The 19306-nt window shown below is 42.5% G+C and overlaps 1 protein-coding gene across 1 annotated transcript in view; it reads right to left on the bottom strand.

Annotated features, from left to right (window-relative positions):
* The window catches only part of LOC308512203 (ubiquitin carboxyl-terminal hydrolase 9X-like), a 254107-nt gene that overhangs the window by 39701 nt on the left and 195100 nt on the right, over nucleotides 1-19306 (bottom strand). The window contains exons 27-32 of the mRNA XM_081082000.1: nucleotides 17988-18096; nucleotides 17287-17433; nucleotides 14493-14639; nucleotides 12924-13146; nucleotides 3342-3562; nucleotides 841-1031 (exon numbers count right to left, since the gene is read on the bottom strand). Of these exons, the coding sequence (XP_080938126.1) occupies nucleotides 841-1031; nucleotides 3342-3562; nucleotides 12924-13146; nucleotides 14493-14639; nucleotides 17287-17433; nucleotides 17988-18096 (1038 nt within the window). The remainder of the gene's footprint in view (nucleotides 1-840; nucleotides 1032-3341; nucleotides 3563-12923; nucleotides 13147-14492; nucleotides 14640-17286; nucleotides 17434-17987; nucleotides 18097-19306) is intronic.

Here is a 19306-nt window from a genome sequence, read left to right on the forward strand (position 1 = left end):
AACAAACCACCAGCCCTAGCTGGTTTGGCTCAGTGGATAGTGTTGGCATGCAGAATGAAGAGTTGAGATTTGATTCAGGTCAAGGGCATGTACCTGGGTTGCACATATCTTTATCTCTCCCCCTCCCTTCCACTCTCTCTAAAAAAAATCAATGGAAACATATACTCAGGTGGGTGTGGATTAAAGAAAACCCCCCAAATTAAAACACCACCAAATTTTCTACTGTTATCATATAGTATTCAAACCCATCTTTCCATACCCTTAATTTCCCTCCCTCTCTCCTTTCCTCTCTTACTTAATTCCCCTCCCCTCCCCTCCCCTCCTCTCCGGTCCCCTCTTTTCTCATTTTTGGTTCAGTTGTACTATAGTATTATAATAAAAACATATCCACTAGGTCTGGGCAGAAAGTTTTATATATATGTAAATGATTGAAAAAAAACCCCACAGTATTTCATGACATGTAAAAATTATATGGAGTATAAAATTCAACTTTCAGTGTCCATGTACAAAGTTTTATTGAAATAGCCACACCCCATTATTTACATATTATCTATGGTTGCTTTGTTGTTGTAACAGCAGAGCTGAGTAGTTATCACAGACCATATGATCTGAAATCCTAAAAAATACAGGAACAAAGGAAAACAGTAAAATAGCACAGGAATGCAATGAACAAAATCCAGACTCTGATCATTTTTATTCCCTCCTATTGAGGCAATGATAAAGAAAAAACTTAAACAGAATACTACTAAATATTAAATGAGTATATATATTCTAATATATTTTGGAAGTTTAAAATTAGTATGAGTTTTCATAAAACCAAATTATCCTCTCATAACTTACCTGTACTGTTTCCAAAATCCTCTGGGCACATAGTATTGTAGCTGGGAAGCAGCTAAATGACCAAAGATGACCTGAAGATGTCTTAGGACACCAATATTGTAATCTTTCCTGTCTTCTGTCTTACTTAATGCTGGTCTGTATTCAAATTGAGGAGAGTATTCAAATACATCATCTCGGGGATCAACATTACTCTAGAGACAAAAACATCAGTGATAAAGTTATATAACTTAGATAGTATAGTGAAATAAGTAGAGACAAATAGTGAATAAATGATTTGCATTATTTTACATTTTTTATATCTATAGCACATAACTTTCATTTTATAATGTTAGTATTTATACAAACTATTTCATAGGTGAGTCATTACAGAAAGATCATAAAAGTATAATACTGAACATTTATTGAAGGTTGTATAATATGAAAGAGGAAAAGGTGAGTAGATTGAACTAGAGACAAAGGAATGTTTGCAATATGTAACCCTGGGGAAATAAGTTACCTAGCCTTTCTAGGATTCCTTTTTTTCTTATAGAAATAACACATTCTTCATATATTATACTAGAGGGCTGGTGCATGAAATTCATGCACTGGGGGGTGGAGGGGATCCTCTCAGCCAGGCCTGCACCCTCTCGTAGTCCGGGACCCCTTGAGGGATGTCTGCCTGCTGGCTTAGGCCTGCTCCCTGTGAGTCCAGCTTCTGGTTGAGCAGTGCTCTCCCTACAGGAGCACACTGACCACCAGGTGAGTGTCTGCCCCCTGGTGGTCAGTGCGTGTCATAGCAACTGATCATTCCACCATTTGATTGATTTGCATATTACTCTTATTATATAGAATTGGATACTTTGGACTGATGGCCTGAATATCTATTATTATTAATACTGTTAATGAGACCATACAGCATTATTTAAACTAATGAAAAAGTCTGTTTCTTTACCAGAGAAAAATATAAAACACCCAAAGAATCAACAGATCATAAATCAAAAAAGGCAGAATTTAAATATACTTTAAAACAAGGGTGGGGCCAAAACCAGTTTGGCTCAGTGGATAGAGCGTCGGCCTGCAGACTGAAAGGTCCCAGGTTCGATTCCAGTCAAGGGCATGTACCTGGGTTGCGGGCACATCCCCAGTGGGAGATGTGCAGAAGGCAGCTGATCAATGTTTTTCTCTCTCATCGATGTTTCTAACTCTCTATCTCTCTCCCTTCCTCTCTGTAAAAAATCAATAAAAAAAAAAAAAAAAAAAAGGGTGGGGAATCTTTTTTCTACCAAAGGCCTTTGGGTATTTATAACATCATTCCTGGACTATTAAAAATTATCAACTTTGCCGAAACCGGTTTGGCTCAGTGGATAGAGCGTCGGCCTGCGGACTGAGAGGTCCCAGGTTCGATTCCGGTCAAGGGCATGTACCTGGGTTGCGGGCATATCCCCAGTAGGGGATGTGCAGGAGGCAGCTGATCGATGTTTCTCTCTCATCGATGTTTCTAGCTCTCTATCTCTCTCCCTTCCTCTCTGTAAAAAATCAATAAAATATATTTAAAAAAAAAATAAAAAAAAATAAAAAAATAAAAATTATCAACTTAAAAATTAAATTAAATTAAATTAAATGCTATTATTAGGTCAAACAATTAATTAACTCACCCATTATTATTGCCTTGGTAGGGCTAGCCAAAATGATTTTGTGGGTTTTATATGGCCCATGGGCCGGACATTCCTCACCCCTGCTTTAAAACATTAAAAAAATGAAAATATAACCTAATTAAAAAAGAAATGAACATATTGCCCAAAAACAGTGGCACAAGGTTGAGTGTTCACCTATGAACCAGAAGGTAACGGTTTGACTACAGGTCAGAGCATATGCCTGGGTTGAGGGCTTTGTCCCTGATCGTGCAGGAGGCAGATGATCAATGATTCTCTCTCATTATTTTTTTATTTTTAAAATACATTTTTTATTAATTTTAGGAAGGGAGAGGGAGAGAGACAGAAACATCAATGATGAGAGGATCATTGATCAGTTGCCTCCTGTAATCCCCACAATGGTGATTGAGCCCTGCAACCCAGTCATGTGTTCTGACTGGGAACTGAAACCTGACCTTCTGGTTCAAAGGTCGATGCTCAACCACTGAGTCATGCAGGCTGTGGGCTCTCTTTCATTATTGATTTTTCTATCTCTCTCCCTTCCTCTCTGAAATTAATAAAAATATAGAAAAAAATTGAACATATTTTAAAGATAATGAACATTTTATGACTGTACAAACAACAAACTAAATTCTGGAACGTAAAACATGATTATATCAACTGCTATATAAGAAATAAACAGAAAAGCTGTGGTAAAGATTATTAATTGCAGTTTAAATTCTATTAATGAGCATTATAATATGCCAAAGGTACTCAAAGATTTTTGTCCTATCGTCAAATGCAGTTCAAAAATATCTGACAAGAAGTATAATATTCAAAGAGAAAAAAGATTAAAACACACAAAATCCAGAATTTATAATTAAAATTTACCTCATTGTCCCGCTTTTCATCACTGAACATATCGTCATCTATATCACTACCTGTGCTTTCAATTGCAAGAATACTGTTCCTGATGGAAGGAATCATGTATAGCTGCTGGATCACAGAATTCATGTAACAAGTAGCACCAGCATTTTTGAGTCCCACAAATCCTTTTGGTGGGCGAGGGCGAACAGGTGGTAGATATTCCCACTCAGTAAGTCCTTCACAAGCTGAGAGAAAAAGAAAAAAAGATTTTCAGAACATGAACATGATTCTGTCCCCTGGCAGCTCTGTTATGCTGACAAATATTGGCAATAACATCATCACTACTACAGACACTGTGAAAGAGAACTCTCAATTTTTCCCCTAATAACGTGTCACTGTAGTACAGAACTGTTTGATTAGTCTATATTTTTATCAATATGTTTTAATGACAATCTTCATAGAAAGCCATATAGGTGGTATAACATTAAATTTATTTTGTGTCATCATAGGTTTACTTTATGTATTTAATTAGGTGTGTTCAATTCATTGGGGTCAGATCTTTAAATAAATCAAAATGTTACATCTGAATCAAAATGTTATACTTCACATTTTAATTACATATTAAAGTTATTTAAAACTGTTTAGATTCAAGTCAGGGTCTCATACACAAAAACTGTAATCCTAAAGTGAGTATCTATTGTAGCTGTGTAAGGCCTGCAAAATCATTTGGTCTGGCCCTGCCAAAGAATTAGGTGCTGAGTTAAACATTTGACCTAATGTAGAAGGCTTATTTTTTAAGTGGATAATTTTATATGGCCTGAGAATCTATATTATAAAGATCTCGTGGCTGTAACACCCCAACGATCAAACAATTGGTCACCAGGAAGTGCACTGATGGATCCCAAAGTGGTGGCGCAGCAGGTATGGGGCAGAAGGGGCTGCAAGTTTGGGTAGGCAGGGTTATGAGTGTGGTGGGGCAGTGGGCGGGGTATGCACGGGTGGGTGGGACTGTAAGCAGTGAGGTACGTGGGTGGGCAGGGCCACGCGATTTTGCACACTGGGCGTCTAGTGATGTTATAAATATCCAAATGGCCCTTAGCAGAAAAAAGGTTCTCTACCCCTGATCTTATTTGTCTTCTGTATAAAAGTAAAAACTGGTTTTCATACACCTAGTGTTATTTTGAGGAGTAAATGATAGTGTATTTAAAAGGTATGTAAGAGCTATGTATCACTTTACATCATACTCCAATTACCATAAAAACAAACACCATAACATGAACCACTACTTAATAGTAATATTGAACTGCAAACTGTATAGTTAATAAAGACAATAAGATTTTTCTGTGCAGATAGATATATACTATGTGCTGATATATTACTAAGTGCCAAAATAAACAAAACCAAAGAGAAGCACACTATGTGTGGTATACTCTCAAGTGTTAACAAGAGGAAAAAACAACAAAACAAAATGAAACAGAGGCATGTACATATACAACTTGCATGTACACAGACAATTTCTGAAACAGAAATATGGACCGGGTATAAAATTAATAATTTCTGTTAATCTTCTTTTATGTGAATATTAGAGGCCCAGTGCACGAATTTGTGCATGGGGGGAGGAGGGCGGCAGCAGGAAGTTGGCTGGTGGTGGTGGTGGGAGGGTCCACAGGAGGTTGGCCGCCAGCCCCAAGGAGGGAGCCGGCCATTGGCACACACTGGGGAAGGGACTGCGTCTGCCGCCACCCTCCCCTGGTTCCGCACCCCAGCCTGGGCCTGAGGGCCCCATCAGGGTTGGGAGAAGAGGCAATGGTCGCCAGGCCAGGCTTGGAAGAAACGAACACCAGATGCTGAGGCCACCAGATTTGAGAATGCCGTAGGCGCCCTGCCACCACATGGTTCCTCGCTTCCCTTGCTGCTGCACTACCCCCATGGCGGGTTGGCGGCTCCCAGGGAAGGGAGAGGACAGGAGCAAGACAAACCCTTGTGTCGAGGGCTGACTCTCAATAGACTGGAGCGAAAAAGCTGCTCTGGTACCTACAAAACCTCCATCCAGAAGTAGGTCTCTATGAATGGTTTAGTACCAGGGGACAATGGGGGCCGGCTGGCCAGGGGGAGGGACTGTGTGAGGTTGGCTGTGGGAGCACACTGACCATCATGGGACAGATCCTGTGTTGAGCGTCTGCCCCCTGGTGGTCAGTGCACGTCATAGTGACTGGTTGGTCATTCCAGTTGTTCAGTCGCAAGGGTCACTTAGACTTTCATATATATATAGGTAAGCATGAAATTCATAAAAAGAAATTAACTTAAATAAAAGTTTTCAAGAATCACTTCTCCATACTATCTTGTGTTGCTTAACTGTAGAAATATGTCTTTAAAAATATGTCATTAGGTGACTTCATCATCATGCACACAGAGTACACACTTAAATAGTATAGCCTACTACACACCTGGGCCACATTATAGCCTACTGTCCCTACATGACAAGCTTGTATAGCATGTCATTGTACTGAATACTGTAGATGCTAAGTATGTATGCATCTAAACCAGGGGTGGGCAAACTTTTTGACTCGAGGGCCACAATGGGTTCTTAAACTGGACCGGAGGGCTGGAACAAAAGCATGGATGGAGTGTTTGTGTGAACTAATATAAATTCAAAGTAAACATCATTACATAAAAGGGTACGGTCTTTTTCTTCAATAGTTTTATTCATTTCAAACGGGCCGGATCTGGCCCGTGGGCCGTAGTTTGCCCACGGCTGAAACATACAGGGAAAAAAAGGATATTATAAGATAGAAAATGGTACACTTGTACAGGGTTCTTAACATGAACAGAAATTGCAGGACTGGAGTGGTTCTGGATGAGTCAGGTAGTGGGTGGTGAATAAATGTGAAGGCCTAGCATACCACCGTACACTACCATGGACTTTATAAACACTGTACACTGAGGAACACTACATTTATTTTAAAATATGTTCTCTTCAATAAATTAACCTAATGTAAATTTTATTTTACAAACTTTAAAAATTTAAAAAGTTTGGGCTCTTGTTAACATTTAGCTTAAGAGACTTATTATGCAGCTGTACAAAAATATTTTTTAAAAAAAATATATTTTACCTATTTTTTACAGAGAGGAAGGGATAGGGAGAGAGTTAGAAACATCGATGAGAGAGAAACATCAATCAGCTGCCTCCTGCACACTCCCCTCTGGGGATGTGCCTGCAACTAAGGTACACGCCCTTGACGGGAATCAAACCTGGGACCCTTGAGTCCGCAGGCCGATGCTCTATCCACTGAGCCAAACTGGTTAGGGCCAAAAATATTTTTATATCCTTATGTTGTAGGCTGTTTTCTATTTAAAATTAAATAGAAAATTAAATAGTTTATTTTGTTATAAACTAAGATCCCCCCCTCCCCCCCACTCAGGCACAGGATTAGGATGATCAATATCACTGTCTTTCGCCTTCATATCTTGTTTTACTGGAAGGTTTTCAGGGGCAATAACACATGAGGCTGTCATATCCTTTGGTAACAACACTTTCTCCTAGAAGACTTCCTGAAGAACCTGTATGAGGTGTTAGCAGGTGCCATTCTTTTATAAATATGTCCAAGGTGATTTGGTTTCTTTCTTTTATTCATGACAGATTTTGCTTGTAAGTACATAGATAATGCTATATTCCTATCTAGGTCTGCAAGCCTTTCAGTGTTGGGTTCCAAGTTTTCAAACATTTTAAGGAGCTAGTAAATAAGGTCTGCAAAACCTTCTGCTAAACCTTTCACTGTGAATTTTCTTGGGATTCTTCTTTCTTTTTATTTGCAGGGTCCTTTTTCTTGCCTCTTCAGTTATGTGTTCCTGTTCCTGTTTCAACAACTCTTTATTAGTTCCTCAAAAACCACCTCTAGGATATTCTCAGTGTCAGCCCCATCCACACCCAGGTTAAAGTTTTTTGCATTGACAACCAACACCTTGATTTCTGCAACCATCTTATCCTTGGCAAAGCCTTTGAAGTCATAGATGAAACTCTTGAGTGTGTTCCCATATGACATTCATACACTTCTTGGTGACATCACTCCAAGATCAAGCAAGGTTTTTGATGCCATCATTGATAAGTGTAATTCTTGTAGATTTTTCCAAATACGCCAGTGTTTTCTTAGTGTTTCCCTCAGTTGCACCAATAGCCTGGGCTAAGGTCCTTTGCCTCCCTATGCCTCATCATATAAATCCTTCACAAGTGGGTGACTAGGTCTTAGTGGGAATTCAAAACTGTTATACTAGTAAATCCTTGATCCATTGGTTGGATCAGAGGTGGTGTTTGGAGGGTGAAACACCAGCTTGATTTTGGGATGAAGATCACCAATAAAAACAATATTTTCAACAAGCAAAATCTTAAAAGCACGTTACTTTCTAAACAGAGAACTTCTCCACTTCGCTGGCACACCAATTCAGGAGAGCATCTAAGAAGAAAAGCTGGGCAATCATAATTTCTTATTGCTCCTGTAGTACACTGACAGTGTGTTTATTGATATGCTTGAAGACCCTGGGTTTTTACTGAGCCAGCTCACAAAGGGTTTTAATTTGTAGCCTGCAGCATTGCATCCAAGCATGTATTTTCTGTCCTTAGAGCAGGAGTGGGCACTTTCTGACTGGAGGGCCACAATGGGTTCTTAAACTGGACCGGAGGGCTGGAACAAAAGCATGGATGGAGTGTTTGTGTGAACTAATACATGTTAACACTGCTGCTGGTGAAGGAGCGGAGGGGAGAGCAAGAGAACCCTCCGCTCTTTTGGCTCCGCGGGCCGGATAGAACAGCCGAGTGGGCCGGATCCGGCCCGCGGGCCATAGTTTGCCCACGGCTGCCTTAGAGGCTCTGAAACCTGACAACGACTTGGCTTCCTTATGGATAAAAATCCCCTTAAGACATTTGGTTCCAGAACAGGGAGGTTTCATTCATAATGAATATTTGTTCTGGCAAGTAATTTTCTCCTATAATGAGCTTATCTAGAATTTCCAAAAATCCTTCAGCAGCCTTTATAGTTACACTTGGAGACTCACCACTCACTTTCACTTTATAAAATAACTATTCTTGAATTGTTCAAATCACGCAGAGCTTTTGGTATATTCAAAATTGTAGTTGGGCACTGTCTTTTCTTTTGAAATTACAAACAACATTTTTAATTTGGCTTTGACTATCATGGGTGCTCACAATGATATTAAGCCCTTCTTAAATTTTTAATAGTCTTGCTGTCTTCATGAAGTAGATCATTAACAACTTCTATCATCTTGTTCTTGTTCTTCAAGATTGTAGCTTTGGCAGAATGGGACATGCTTGACTTTAAGCAATAACCGACACTGACTTTTCACCTTTATGGCTCTTAATTACATTTAATTTAATTTCAGATCAATCAAATTTTAGATGTGGCCTCTTACTGATAACATTAGTAGATTTTGTACACTTAGGAGACATGGTGAACAAAGTGTTAATTAAGCACAAGAGAAAATGATGCAATTAAGGTATTTAATAAACATGATGAAATGTTTGTGTGAGGATGCTGACATGTTTCATAGTGTTTTGTTTTTATTTGTTTCAGAGAGAAGAAAGACAGAAACATCAATGATGAGAGAGAATCATGGATTGGTTGTCTCCTGCACGCTCCACTCAGGGGATTGAGCCAGCAACTTAGGCATATGTCCTGATAGGAAATCGAGCTGTGACCTCCTGGTTCATGGCTCAACCACTGAGCCATGCCAGCTCGCCATAGCATACTCTTTTATAGCCAACAGTTTTTTTGTTTTGTATGTGCTATACTTTTATATAACGGTCAGCACAGTTAATTTATTTACACCAGCATTACCAAAAGTAATGTCTTAAGCCATGACATCATGAAAGGTTAAGATGTCACCAGGTGATAGAAATTTTTCAGCTCCATTATAATCTTACTAGAGGCCTGCTGCACGAAATTCTTGCACAGGTGGGGTCCCTAGGCCACCAAATGGTTCCCCCCTTTCCTTTTCCTCCTTCCCTCACTGCCGCACCACCACCACCATGGTGGGCGGCGGGCCAATTGGAGCCTGTTGGCTGGGGGAAGGAATGGGGCATGGGAATTTGGCTGCTGGCCCTGAGGAGGGAACCGGCCCTTGGCCCCCCTGGGAAAGGGGCTGCATCCACTGTCACCCACACCCCGGTTTCCTGTCCTAGCCTGGGGCGCAGCCCCAACTGGGTGATCAGGGCCTACTGGCTGGGGCTAGGACTGCTGGAGGTTGGCTGGCTGGGGGTTGGCTGTGGGAGTGCACTGACCACCAGGGGGTAGCTCCTGCATTAAGCACCTGGCCCCTGGTGGTCAGTGCATGTCATAGTAACTGGTCGATCCAGGCGTTCGATCCTAACAGTCACTTAGGAACATCTACACTAATAAAAGAGAAAAATGGTAATTGGCGTACGGCGATACCGTTTTCATTGGCTAATCAGGGCTATATGCAAATTAACTGGCAACTAATATTGGCAGTTAACTGCCAACTAAGATTGGCAGTTAACTGCCAACAAGATGGTGGCTAATTTGCATATGTAGGCACAATGCAGGGAGGCGAAAGGAAAAGCAGGAAGAAGCCCCCTGCCACTGACAGTGATCGGAAACCCAGGGGGGAGCTAAGAGCTGGGGGGCAGGGCAAAGGCGGCCTTGGCCGCCTTTGCCCTGCCCCCCAGCCATGATGGGAGAATCAGGCGCCTATGCCGCCCTGGCCAGTGATAGCAGGAAGTAGGGGTGGAGCCAGCGATGGGAGCTGGGCACGGTCGAAGCTGGCAGTCCCAGGAGCTAGGGGTCCCTTGCCTGGGCCTAAAGCGAAGCCCACGATCGCGGCGTCCCCCGCTGCCACTGCAGGTCCCCGCTGCCCGGGCCAGACGCCTAGGCCAGAGGCGTTAGGCCTGGGCAGGGGCGGAGCCTGCAACCGCGGGGAGCTGGGGGTCCCCTGCCCAGGCCTGACACCTCTGCCGGAGGCCTCAGGCCTGATCAAGGGGCTGATCCGGTGATTGGTGATCGGAGGGTGATGAGGGTCAACTCCTCTGGCCGAGGCATCAGGCCTGGGTGGGGGGTGGAGCCAGGGATTGGGGGGATATGATGGTCCCCTTGCCCAGGCCTGAAGCCTGGGTCAGAGGCGTCAGGCTTGGGCGGGGGGTGGAGCAAGCGATCAGAGGGAGATGGGGGTCCCCTGCCCAGGCATGATTCCTGGGCCAGAGGCCTCAGGCCTGGGTGGGGGCCAGAGCCAGTGATCGGGGGGAGATGGGGGTCCCCTGTCCAAGCCTGACACCTCTGGTGGAGGCATCAGGCCTGGGCAAGGGGCCGATCAGGTGATCGGAGGGTGATGGGGGTCAACGCCTGAGGGCTCCCAGTATGTGAGAGGGGGCAGGCTGGGCTGAGGGACACTCCCCCCCCCACACACACACACCCAGTGCACGAATTTCGTGCACCGGGCCCCTAGTATATATATATTTGTAGATGGAACCACTATTATAAATATTTGGTCCATTGTTGCCAGAAATGTTGTTATGCTGCACTGACTTTATACAGATTCTGCAATACAGAGTGATAAGTTCAGTTAGAAACACCTAAAATGTGATTAAAACTTTCTTATATAAAAATGGTTTACATTATTCTTAAAAATTTGTATAAATTACAACACATTATATTATGAAGCCTTCATCTTCCTTAAAAAAATAAGTAGTTTAGGTCTAGCAGGTTTGGCATGGTGGTTAGAGTATTGGACACAGACAGAAAAATCTAGGTTTGATTTCTAGTCAAAGTCATGTACCTGGGTTGCATGCCCAATCCTGGCCTGGGTTGAGGTGGTGCAGGAGGCAACCATTTGATGTCTCCCTATCACATCAACGTTTCTCCCTATCTCCCTCTTTCATCACCACCCTCTATTCCATTCTCTCTAAGAATCAATGGAAAAAAATGTCAAAGGTGAGGATTAACAAAAAAATAGTAATTTAAAGAGAAATTTTATGTTGTTATTTTTTGTTATTTTGGTTAAATTCCCCTTCCTTTTGAATTTTAGTTCTTATTAGCTGTCTGAAGACAGTTTTCTACTTCAAGAGAATCCTGAGAGCACATTATGTTAACTGAGAATATAACAAGAGGCACTTAACCCTTATATTCTCACATTTTGATCTTCCAAACTGTAACTTTTTAGAACTCAGATTAAATTAACATTAAGCAATGTGTGAGGGCTTGAAATGCAAATGCATGCTTTATATAATTCTGTAGCTTCAAATTTATTTTATAACTCTGGAGTTTCAATTTTATTTAAAGTATAATAAAATAAAGCATTTTTCCACATTACCCAAGCCCCTGCAGGAAGACATTTATATATATACAAGAGGCCCAGTGCACAAATTTTTGTGCCCTAAGAGGGGTCCCTCAGCCCGGCCTATGCCCTCTGGCAGTCTGGGACCCCTCGGGGGATGACCACCTGCTGGCTTAGGCCCGCTCCCTGGGGGCCTGGGCCTAAGCTGGCAGTCAGACATCCCTCTGGCAGCTTGGCAGCCCTCAGGGGATGTCCACTTGCCAGCGGGGAGCAGGCCTAAGCTGAAGTCAAAATTCCATAGCGCTGCTGAAGAGGCGGGAGAGGCTCACACCACCACCACTGTACTGGCAGCCATCAGCCTGGCTTGTGGCTGAGCAGACCTTCCCCTGTGAGAGTGCACTGACCACCAGGGGGCAGCACCTGCATTGAGCATCTGGCCCCTGGTGGTCAGTGTGTGTCACAGTGATCAGTCATTCCCAGTCATTCTGCTGTTAGGGTCAGTTTGCATACTGCCCTTTTATTATATAGGATAGAGGCCTGGTGCACGGGTGGGGGCCGGCTGGTTTGCCCTGAAGGGTGTCCCAAATCAGGGTGGGGGTCCCGCTGGGGTGCCTGGCCAGCCTGGGTGAGGGGCTGATGGCTGTTTGCAGGCTGGTCAAGCCACTGTACCCTCCCCGTGGGGACCCTCACCACATGGAGGTTTAGCCAGACTGGGTGAGGGGCTGAGGGCCATTTTCAGGCTGGCCGAGCCCTGCTGGTGACAGAAGCTCCCAGCCTCTTCTTTTTTTCTTTTTATTCTGAGATTTATTTACCTTCTATAATTGAAACTTTGTAGCCTTCAGTGGAGCTCAGAGCCAGCCAGGGCGGGCGGGTGGGAAGCTTGGATTCCTCCATTGCCAAGGACAACCCAAGTCTCCTACTCACTCCAGCTTTGTGGCCATGGCTGGCTAAAAGCAGGTATCCAGGATTTATTTACCTTCTATAATTGAAACTTTGTTGCCTTCAGTGGAGTTCAGAGCCGGCTGCGGCAGGCGGAAAGCTTGGCTTCCTCCATCATTGTGGCAACCAAGCCTCCTGCTTGCTCCAGCTCCGTGGCTGCCGGCCGCCATCTTGGTTGGGTTAATTTGCATATAGTTGCTCTGACTGGCTAGTGGGCGTGGCTTAGGGATACCGAAGGTACGGTCAATTTGCATGTTTGTCTTTTATTAGTGTAGATTATACATACACATAAAAACCAAAACAAACCCAGAATTTAAACATGTAACTACTATGAACCAATAAAACTACCTTTAAAGTTAAAATACTTACTAGTTATTGCTGTGCCTATGTAGTACATTTCAGTCAAATAGTCTACTATCTGTTTGAGATTCCTCACACAGTCAATGGCTAATGCCACAAGTAGTTCAAAACCAGCACTGATGGTAGCTGGTGAACCACAGACTGGAATAGCCTGCTCAACTGGCAATTCTCTATTTCTCATACATTGCAGGTAAACTTTTGAAGCAGGAAAGATGAAATCATCAATTAATTCCTAAAGAGTTAAAAGAAACAGATCACTTGTTAGCATAATGTACTTTTTAGGAAAAAATATGCTTGGAAGGAAGTATTTTCAATTAAATATATCAAAAACAATTTTGACTTTTCAAATTAAAAAAATACAATTCCATTTCAAAACAGTATTTACTATAATAAACATCATCCATTTCCTAGATATTTAAAATTATTAAAAAAAAATTGACTAGAATTAAAAATATACATATATTATAAGTAAGTCTACTATCTTAATTATACAATAAAATGACACACTTTTCCTTGCATTGCAAGATATACACGAGGAAATTTATTGCACACACGTCATAAAAGATAAAGTCTTGCAGGATAACCATTCTCCTCAGTTTAAAGTATCATCAAGTAAAAATTCAGAATTACTTAACAGCAAAATCACTAATGCTGATTAACTTTCTAAAACATTTAATCTGAACTTTGATTTCTAGTTAACTTAAAAATCTCTTTAAGAGAGGGAGGCAGCCCTAACCGGTTTTGCTCAGTGGATAGAGCGTCGGCCTGTGGACTGAAGGGTCCCAGGTTCGATTCCGGTCAGGGGCATGTACCTTGGTTGTGGGCACATGCCCAGTAGGGGGTGTGCAAGAGGCAACTGATTGATGTTTCTCTCTTATTGATGTTTTAGCTCTCTATCCCTCTCTCCCTTCCTCTCTGTAAAAAAATCAATAAAATATATTTAAAAATAAAAAGAGGGAGCAGAATTGGTTTGGCTCAGTGGATAGAGCGTCGGCCTGCGGATTGAAAGGTCCCAAGTTCGATTCCGGTCAAGGGCATGTACCTTGGTTGTGGGCACATCCCCAGTAGGGGGCGTGCAGGAGGCAGCTGACTGATCTCTCTCATCGATGTTTCTAACTATCCCTCTCCCTTCTTCTCTCTAAAAAAAAAAAAAAAAAAATCAATAAAATATTAAAAAAATATATAAAAAAAGAGAGAGGCATACATGTAAAAAATATTTAACATTCAGATAAGGTTTTTGTAAGATAAAGAAAAAAGGTTCAGATGATATCACAAAGATAAAATATTATATACAGCTAAATCTAACAAACAATTAAAAGGTCACAACCAGTTTAGGCCTGGCCGGGTGGCTCAAGTGGTTGGAGCATCATCCATCTCCTGAAAAAAAGACTTGATTCCCGGTCAGGGCATGTACCAAGGTTGTGGGTTACAACTGGTCAAGGCCTCTCTCAAACAGATGTTTCTCCGCCCCCCCCCCTCCTTATTTTCTAAGAAATAAATGAAAATATATCCTCACATGAGGAGGACAAAGAAAAAAAAAGGATTATAACCAGTTTAGTACCTACATTTAGAACTTACTTTAATGAGATTAGCACCTCCTTTTTCACAACCAATTTGATACTTTTTTTCAGATGTTTGAAAGGCCAGTAACTCTTTTGTTATCCCAAGGTGGCCTTCCAATATAGGCTCTGCTATACCTGTTTCACCTGTGTTTTTAACATTATCCTGCCAAAGACAAAACATGACAAGGCCTAACTTACAGGAAAGGAAGACAAAAGAAGTCAGAACAAAAAAGACCTGGGGGGGAGGGGGGGGGAAGTGACACCTCAGATATAATTTCCCTAAATCTTACCATTTTTTATTTTATAGAACTCTACCAAACAGTAAATCTAAATAATTTCACTCTAAAAAGACAGACAGTGGCAATGTCTGAAGATATGTTTGATTTCACAACACAGAGAAATTACTAAAGAACTATCTAATGATTACAGGTGATGTACAGCTTAACATGCTACAGTGTACAGGCAGCATAGCCCCTCAAAACCAGGAATAATCTGATCCAAAATGTCAATGGTGCCAAAATTAAGAAATCCTATTCAGAAAGTTGGCTGGGAGAATGCTAATCTAAAAGCCAAAAAGCTACACATTTCAGAACTATATTCTCAAAGAACTCTGTATAAGTAAAATGTATTAAGCAGATAATATAAATGCTAATTTATTAGATTTTTTTATTTTTTAAGCCACCAGAAATATTGGTTGCCTCCCCTCAAAAAAATTGGGATCAAGAGAAATGATCAGACTTGCTTAAAAATAATTTTAAGAATCTTCATTAGCCCTGGACCATGTTACTTAGTGGTTAGAGCATTCGCCTGCACACTAAAAAGCTTGGGTTACATTCCTGGTCAAGAGTATGTACACCTGGATTGCCGGTTCAATTCCCAATTTTGGTTGGCCCTTCTGTGGGAGGCAACCAATTGATGAGTGTCTCTCACATCAATGTTTCTCTGGCCCCTGCTCCCAGTGTCTCTAAAAATCAATGGAAAAAATTTCCTTGAGTGAGGATTAACAACACAAACAAAAAAATCTTCATTAAATGACAGTTTGTAAATGTAAAAAAAAACCCAAAATGAATGCAACTATATATCAGTTTCTAAAGACATTTGCATATCAGGGCACATGCCCCGATTTCAGGCTCAGTCCCCAGTGTGGGGTGTGTAGGAGACAGCCAATCAGTGATTCTCTCTCATGACTGATGTTTCCCTCCCTCCCTCTCTGTTCCTATATGAAATCAACAAAACTAACCTATCTAATAAAAGACAGAAAGGGTAATTAACCGTACCTCCGCTACACTTCCCATTGGCTAATTAGGGCGATATGCAAATTAACTGCCAACAAAGATGGCGGCCGGCAGCCATGCAGCTGAAGCGAACATGAGGCTTGCTTGCTTCAGTGATGGAGGAAGCCAAGGTTCCCCACCTGCTGCGGCCCGGCTCTGAGCCCGAAAGCAACAATGTTTCAATTATAGAAGCTAAACAAACCCCAGATACCTGCTTTCAGCAGGCCGTGGCCACTGAGCTGGAGCCACCTCTCAGATCCAGGGACGTCAACAATGTTTCAATTATAAAAGGTAAATAAATCTCAGAATAAAAAAAAAGAAAGAAAAAAGGAAAGGCTGGGAGCTTCAGTTGCTGGCTAGCCTGACAACAACCCTCAGCCACTCACCCACACTGGCCAGGCAGAAGTTCCCGCCCCATAGGTGCTTGCTCATTCACTTACTCGCTTATTCATTCACTCATTCACTCACTCGCTCAGCAAACCCTCTCAGGTCCCTGGCACCAGGCAAGGCACTGAAGCTGAAGCAGGATAAGACAGACCTATGTCCTCAAGATGTTAGTAATTCAGAAGGCCAAAGGAGGCACATGAACGAGGCAGTTGTACGCACAGATGTACTGTACTGGGTTCAGTGAGGGCTGTAACTTATGCCAACATTGTTGTCTTGATAAAATGGGGCCTCGGGAGCCAGGCTGCCCCAAGCCTGTAGGCCTGTGCCTAGGCCAGGAGCGGCTGGGGTACCGGAACATGACAGAGGGTGCAGGTCAGGCTGAGGGGTCTGGCCCCACTCCTTACCCTCCCCCACACCTGAGTGCACAAATTTTTATATATATAAAAAAGGATCCCAATATATAAAAAGCCAGGGGCCGTCACTACCGAAACAACCAGACAGATGACTGAACAGCAGGCTGCGTGGGGCAGCTAGCCTGGCAGGGGTATTAGTGAGGGATGACCAAATGACTGAATAGCAGGCTGCATGGGGTGACCAGGCTGGCAAGGGGCAGGGGGTAGTTAGGAGTGACCAGGCCGGCATAGGGGGGCAGTTGGGGGCAACCAGGATGGTGGGGTGGCAGTAAGGGGCAACCAGGCTGGTAGAAGGGGGTAGTTAGGGGCGAACCAGGCCGGCGGGGGATAGGTAAGGGGCAGTAAGGGGCGATAAGGAAGGGAGGCAGAGGTAGTTAGGGGTGATCAGGCTGGCTGGGGAGCCAGGGGAAATCAGGCAGGCAGGCTGGTGAGCAGTTAGGAGCCAGAGGTCCCAGATTGTGAGAGGGATGTCTGGATTGGAGAGGGTGCAGGCTGGGCTAAGGGGACTCCCCCCCCCGCCCTCGTGTATGAATTTCATGAACTGGGCCTCTAGTATTTATATAAAATTTGTTGTACAGTCTTTCTACAAATAGTGAATGATTAGTTCATCAATGGATAGAACATATTTTGTTTATTATTCCCATGGGCTTTAACATAAATTATCAAAATTATAAATTCTTTTAAAATAAGGTAAATAATTTAACAGTGAAAAAATAAACAGTATCACGTAACATACCCTAATATTTTTGAGCCAATCAATTTCATTGTTGAGAAGAAATTCAGCATTGGGTACATTAATATTGCTGTTGTATGCGTAATTAAGAAGGTGCCGTAGAAGAGTGAAATAGTCATCTGAATTTTTACTTTTCTCTCTTGCTATACTCTGAAATATAATAATTTATACGGTATGAATTCACAAGTCCATACTCAGAATTTATTTTAATTTTTCTAAAACAAAGAGTACCGATAAATGAAGTAGCACTGCCTTACGTCAATAACATAAAAGAATAAGATTTTTGATTTCTTTTTTCCCCAAGAATATATATTTTTTCCTTAAGTATTTATAAAAAGCAAATGAAAACAAGTCTACAAATAGTATAGAACAGGGGTCCTCAAACTACGGCCTGTGGGCCACATGCGGCCTGCTGAAAACATTTATCCGGACTGCCGGGTGTTTTTGCCGCCGCTGTGTGCATAGGAATTTGTTCATAGTTTTTTTTTAAACTATAGTCCGGCCCTCCAACGGTCTGAGGGACAGTGAACTGGCGCCCTGTTTAAAAAGTTTAAGGACCCCTGGTATAGAAAATAGTGGGAAAGATTACATTTCTTAAATATGTATTGACCTAATTTTAAAAAAAGTTTAAACTGTAATTTCTTCAATGTCCTTCATTTTAAGAATAAAGCATATTGATAATCCCATAAAAAAAAAAATCTCACCTCCAAAACAGTAAAGAGCAGAGTAACGAAGAAAAGCAGAGGCCTGTGTCCTATGCAACATCTGGTGCACATTAAAAAAAACTGCTCCTGTGCCAACTGACGAATAGTTCTGAAATAAAAACATTTTCTATGTGATTTACTATTTCCATTAAATAAACACATTGCAAAATCGTTTTATCTCTGACTGGGAAGATAAATAATAACAGTAAAAATATAAGGTAACCCCCATTATCATTTAACATTAAACATGACAACTTAAGCTATATTTCAGGGAGTTAAACCTGAAATAATAACCATATAATACAAAAATCACTATGTTAGTTTAATATTTAATTTCTTAGAGTCTTTAATATGTGGTGTAAATCAGGGGTGGGACAAAAACCATGTAAAAAACAAGTAAACGTGAAAAAAACATATCTTTACTTTTATTTATGTAATTAAATAAAACATGTCTTTATTTGAAACTTCTTTTGCAAATACCCCTACAGATACAATACTACATGACATATACAGATGCTATAAAAGGTGCATGTGCTATACTTTTTTGTCCTCCCATAGAATTGTTTTCAATGAACTATATTATTCTACAGGCCCAGTGCACAAATTCATGTATGGGTGGGGTTTGGCTGGCCGGCCCCCGCGAGCAGTTTGCTGGCTTGGGGAGAGGAGCTGTGAGCTGTTGGTCCGCCCCACCCCTGATCAGATTCTGGGGAGCCAATAGCGGGATGGCAGGCTGCGGGTCATTCTGGTTGCTTAGCTTTTATATATATACTAGAGGCCTGGTGCACCAGGGTCCCTCAGCCCGGCCTATGCCCTCTCACAGTCTGGGACCCCTTGGGGGATGACCACCTGCTGGCTTAGGCCCGCTCCCAAGAGGATTGGGCCTAAGCTGGCAGTTAGATATGCTTCTAGCAGCCCGGGAGCCCTCGGGGGATGTCCACTGCCAGCGGGGAGCAGGCCTAAGCTGCAGTCAGACATCCTTAGTGCTGCTGAGGAGGTTGGAGAGGCTCCCACCACCACCGCTGTACTGGCAGCCATCAGGCTGCCTTGTGGCTGAGCAGAGCGTCCCCTGTAGGAACGCACTGACCACCAGGGGGCAGCTCCAGCATTGAGCATCTGCCCTGTGCTGGTCAGTGTCTGTCATAGGGACCAGTCATTCCCAGTCGTTCTGCTGTTAGGGTCAATTTGCATATTACCTTTTTTTATATAGGAGTGCCTGGCCAGCCTGGGTGAGGGGCTGATGGCTGTTTTCAGGCTGGCCACAGCCCCTTCAGGGTAGGGGTTCCCCCTGGGGTGCCTGGGCGAGGGGCTGAGGGCCG

This window comes from Myotis nattereri (assembly GCF_964212035.1).
Source record: "Myotis nattereri genome assembly, chromosome: Y".
NCBI classification, from domain to species: Eukaryota; Metazoa; Chordata; class Mammalia; order Chiroptera; family Vespertilionidae; genus Myotis; species Myotis nattereri.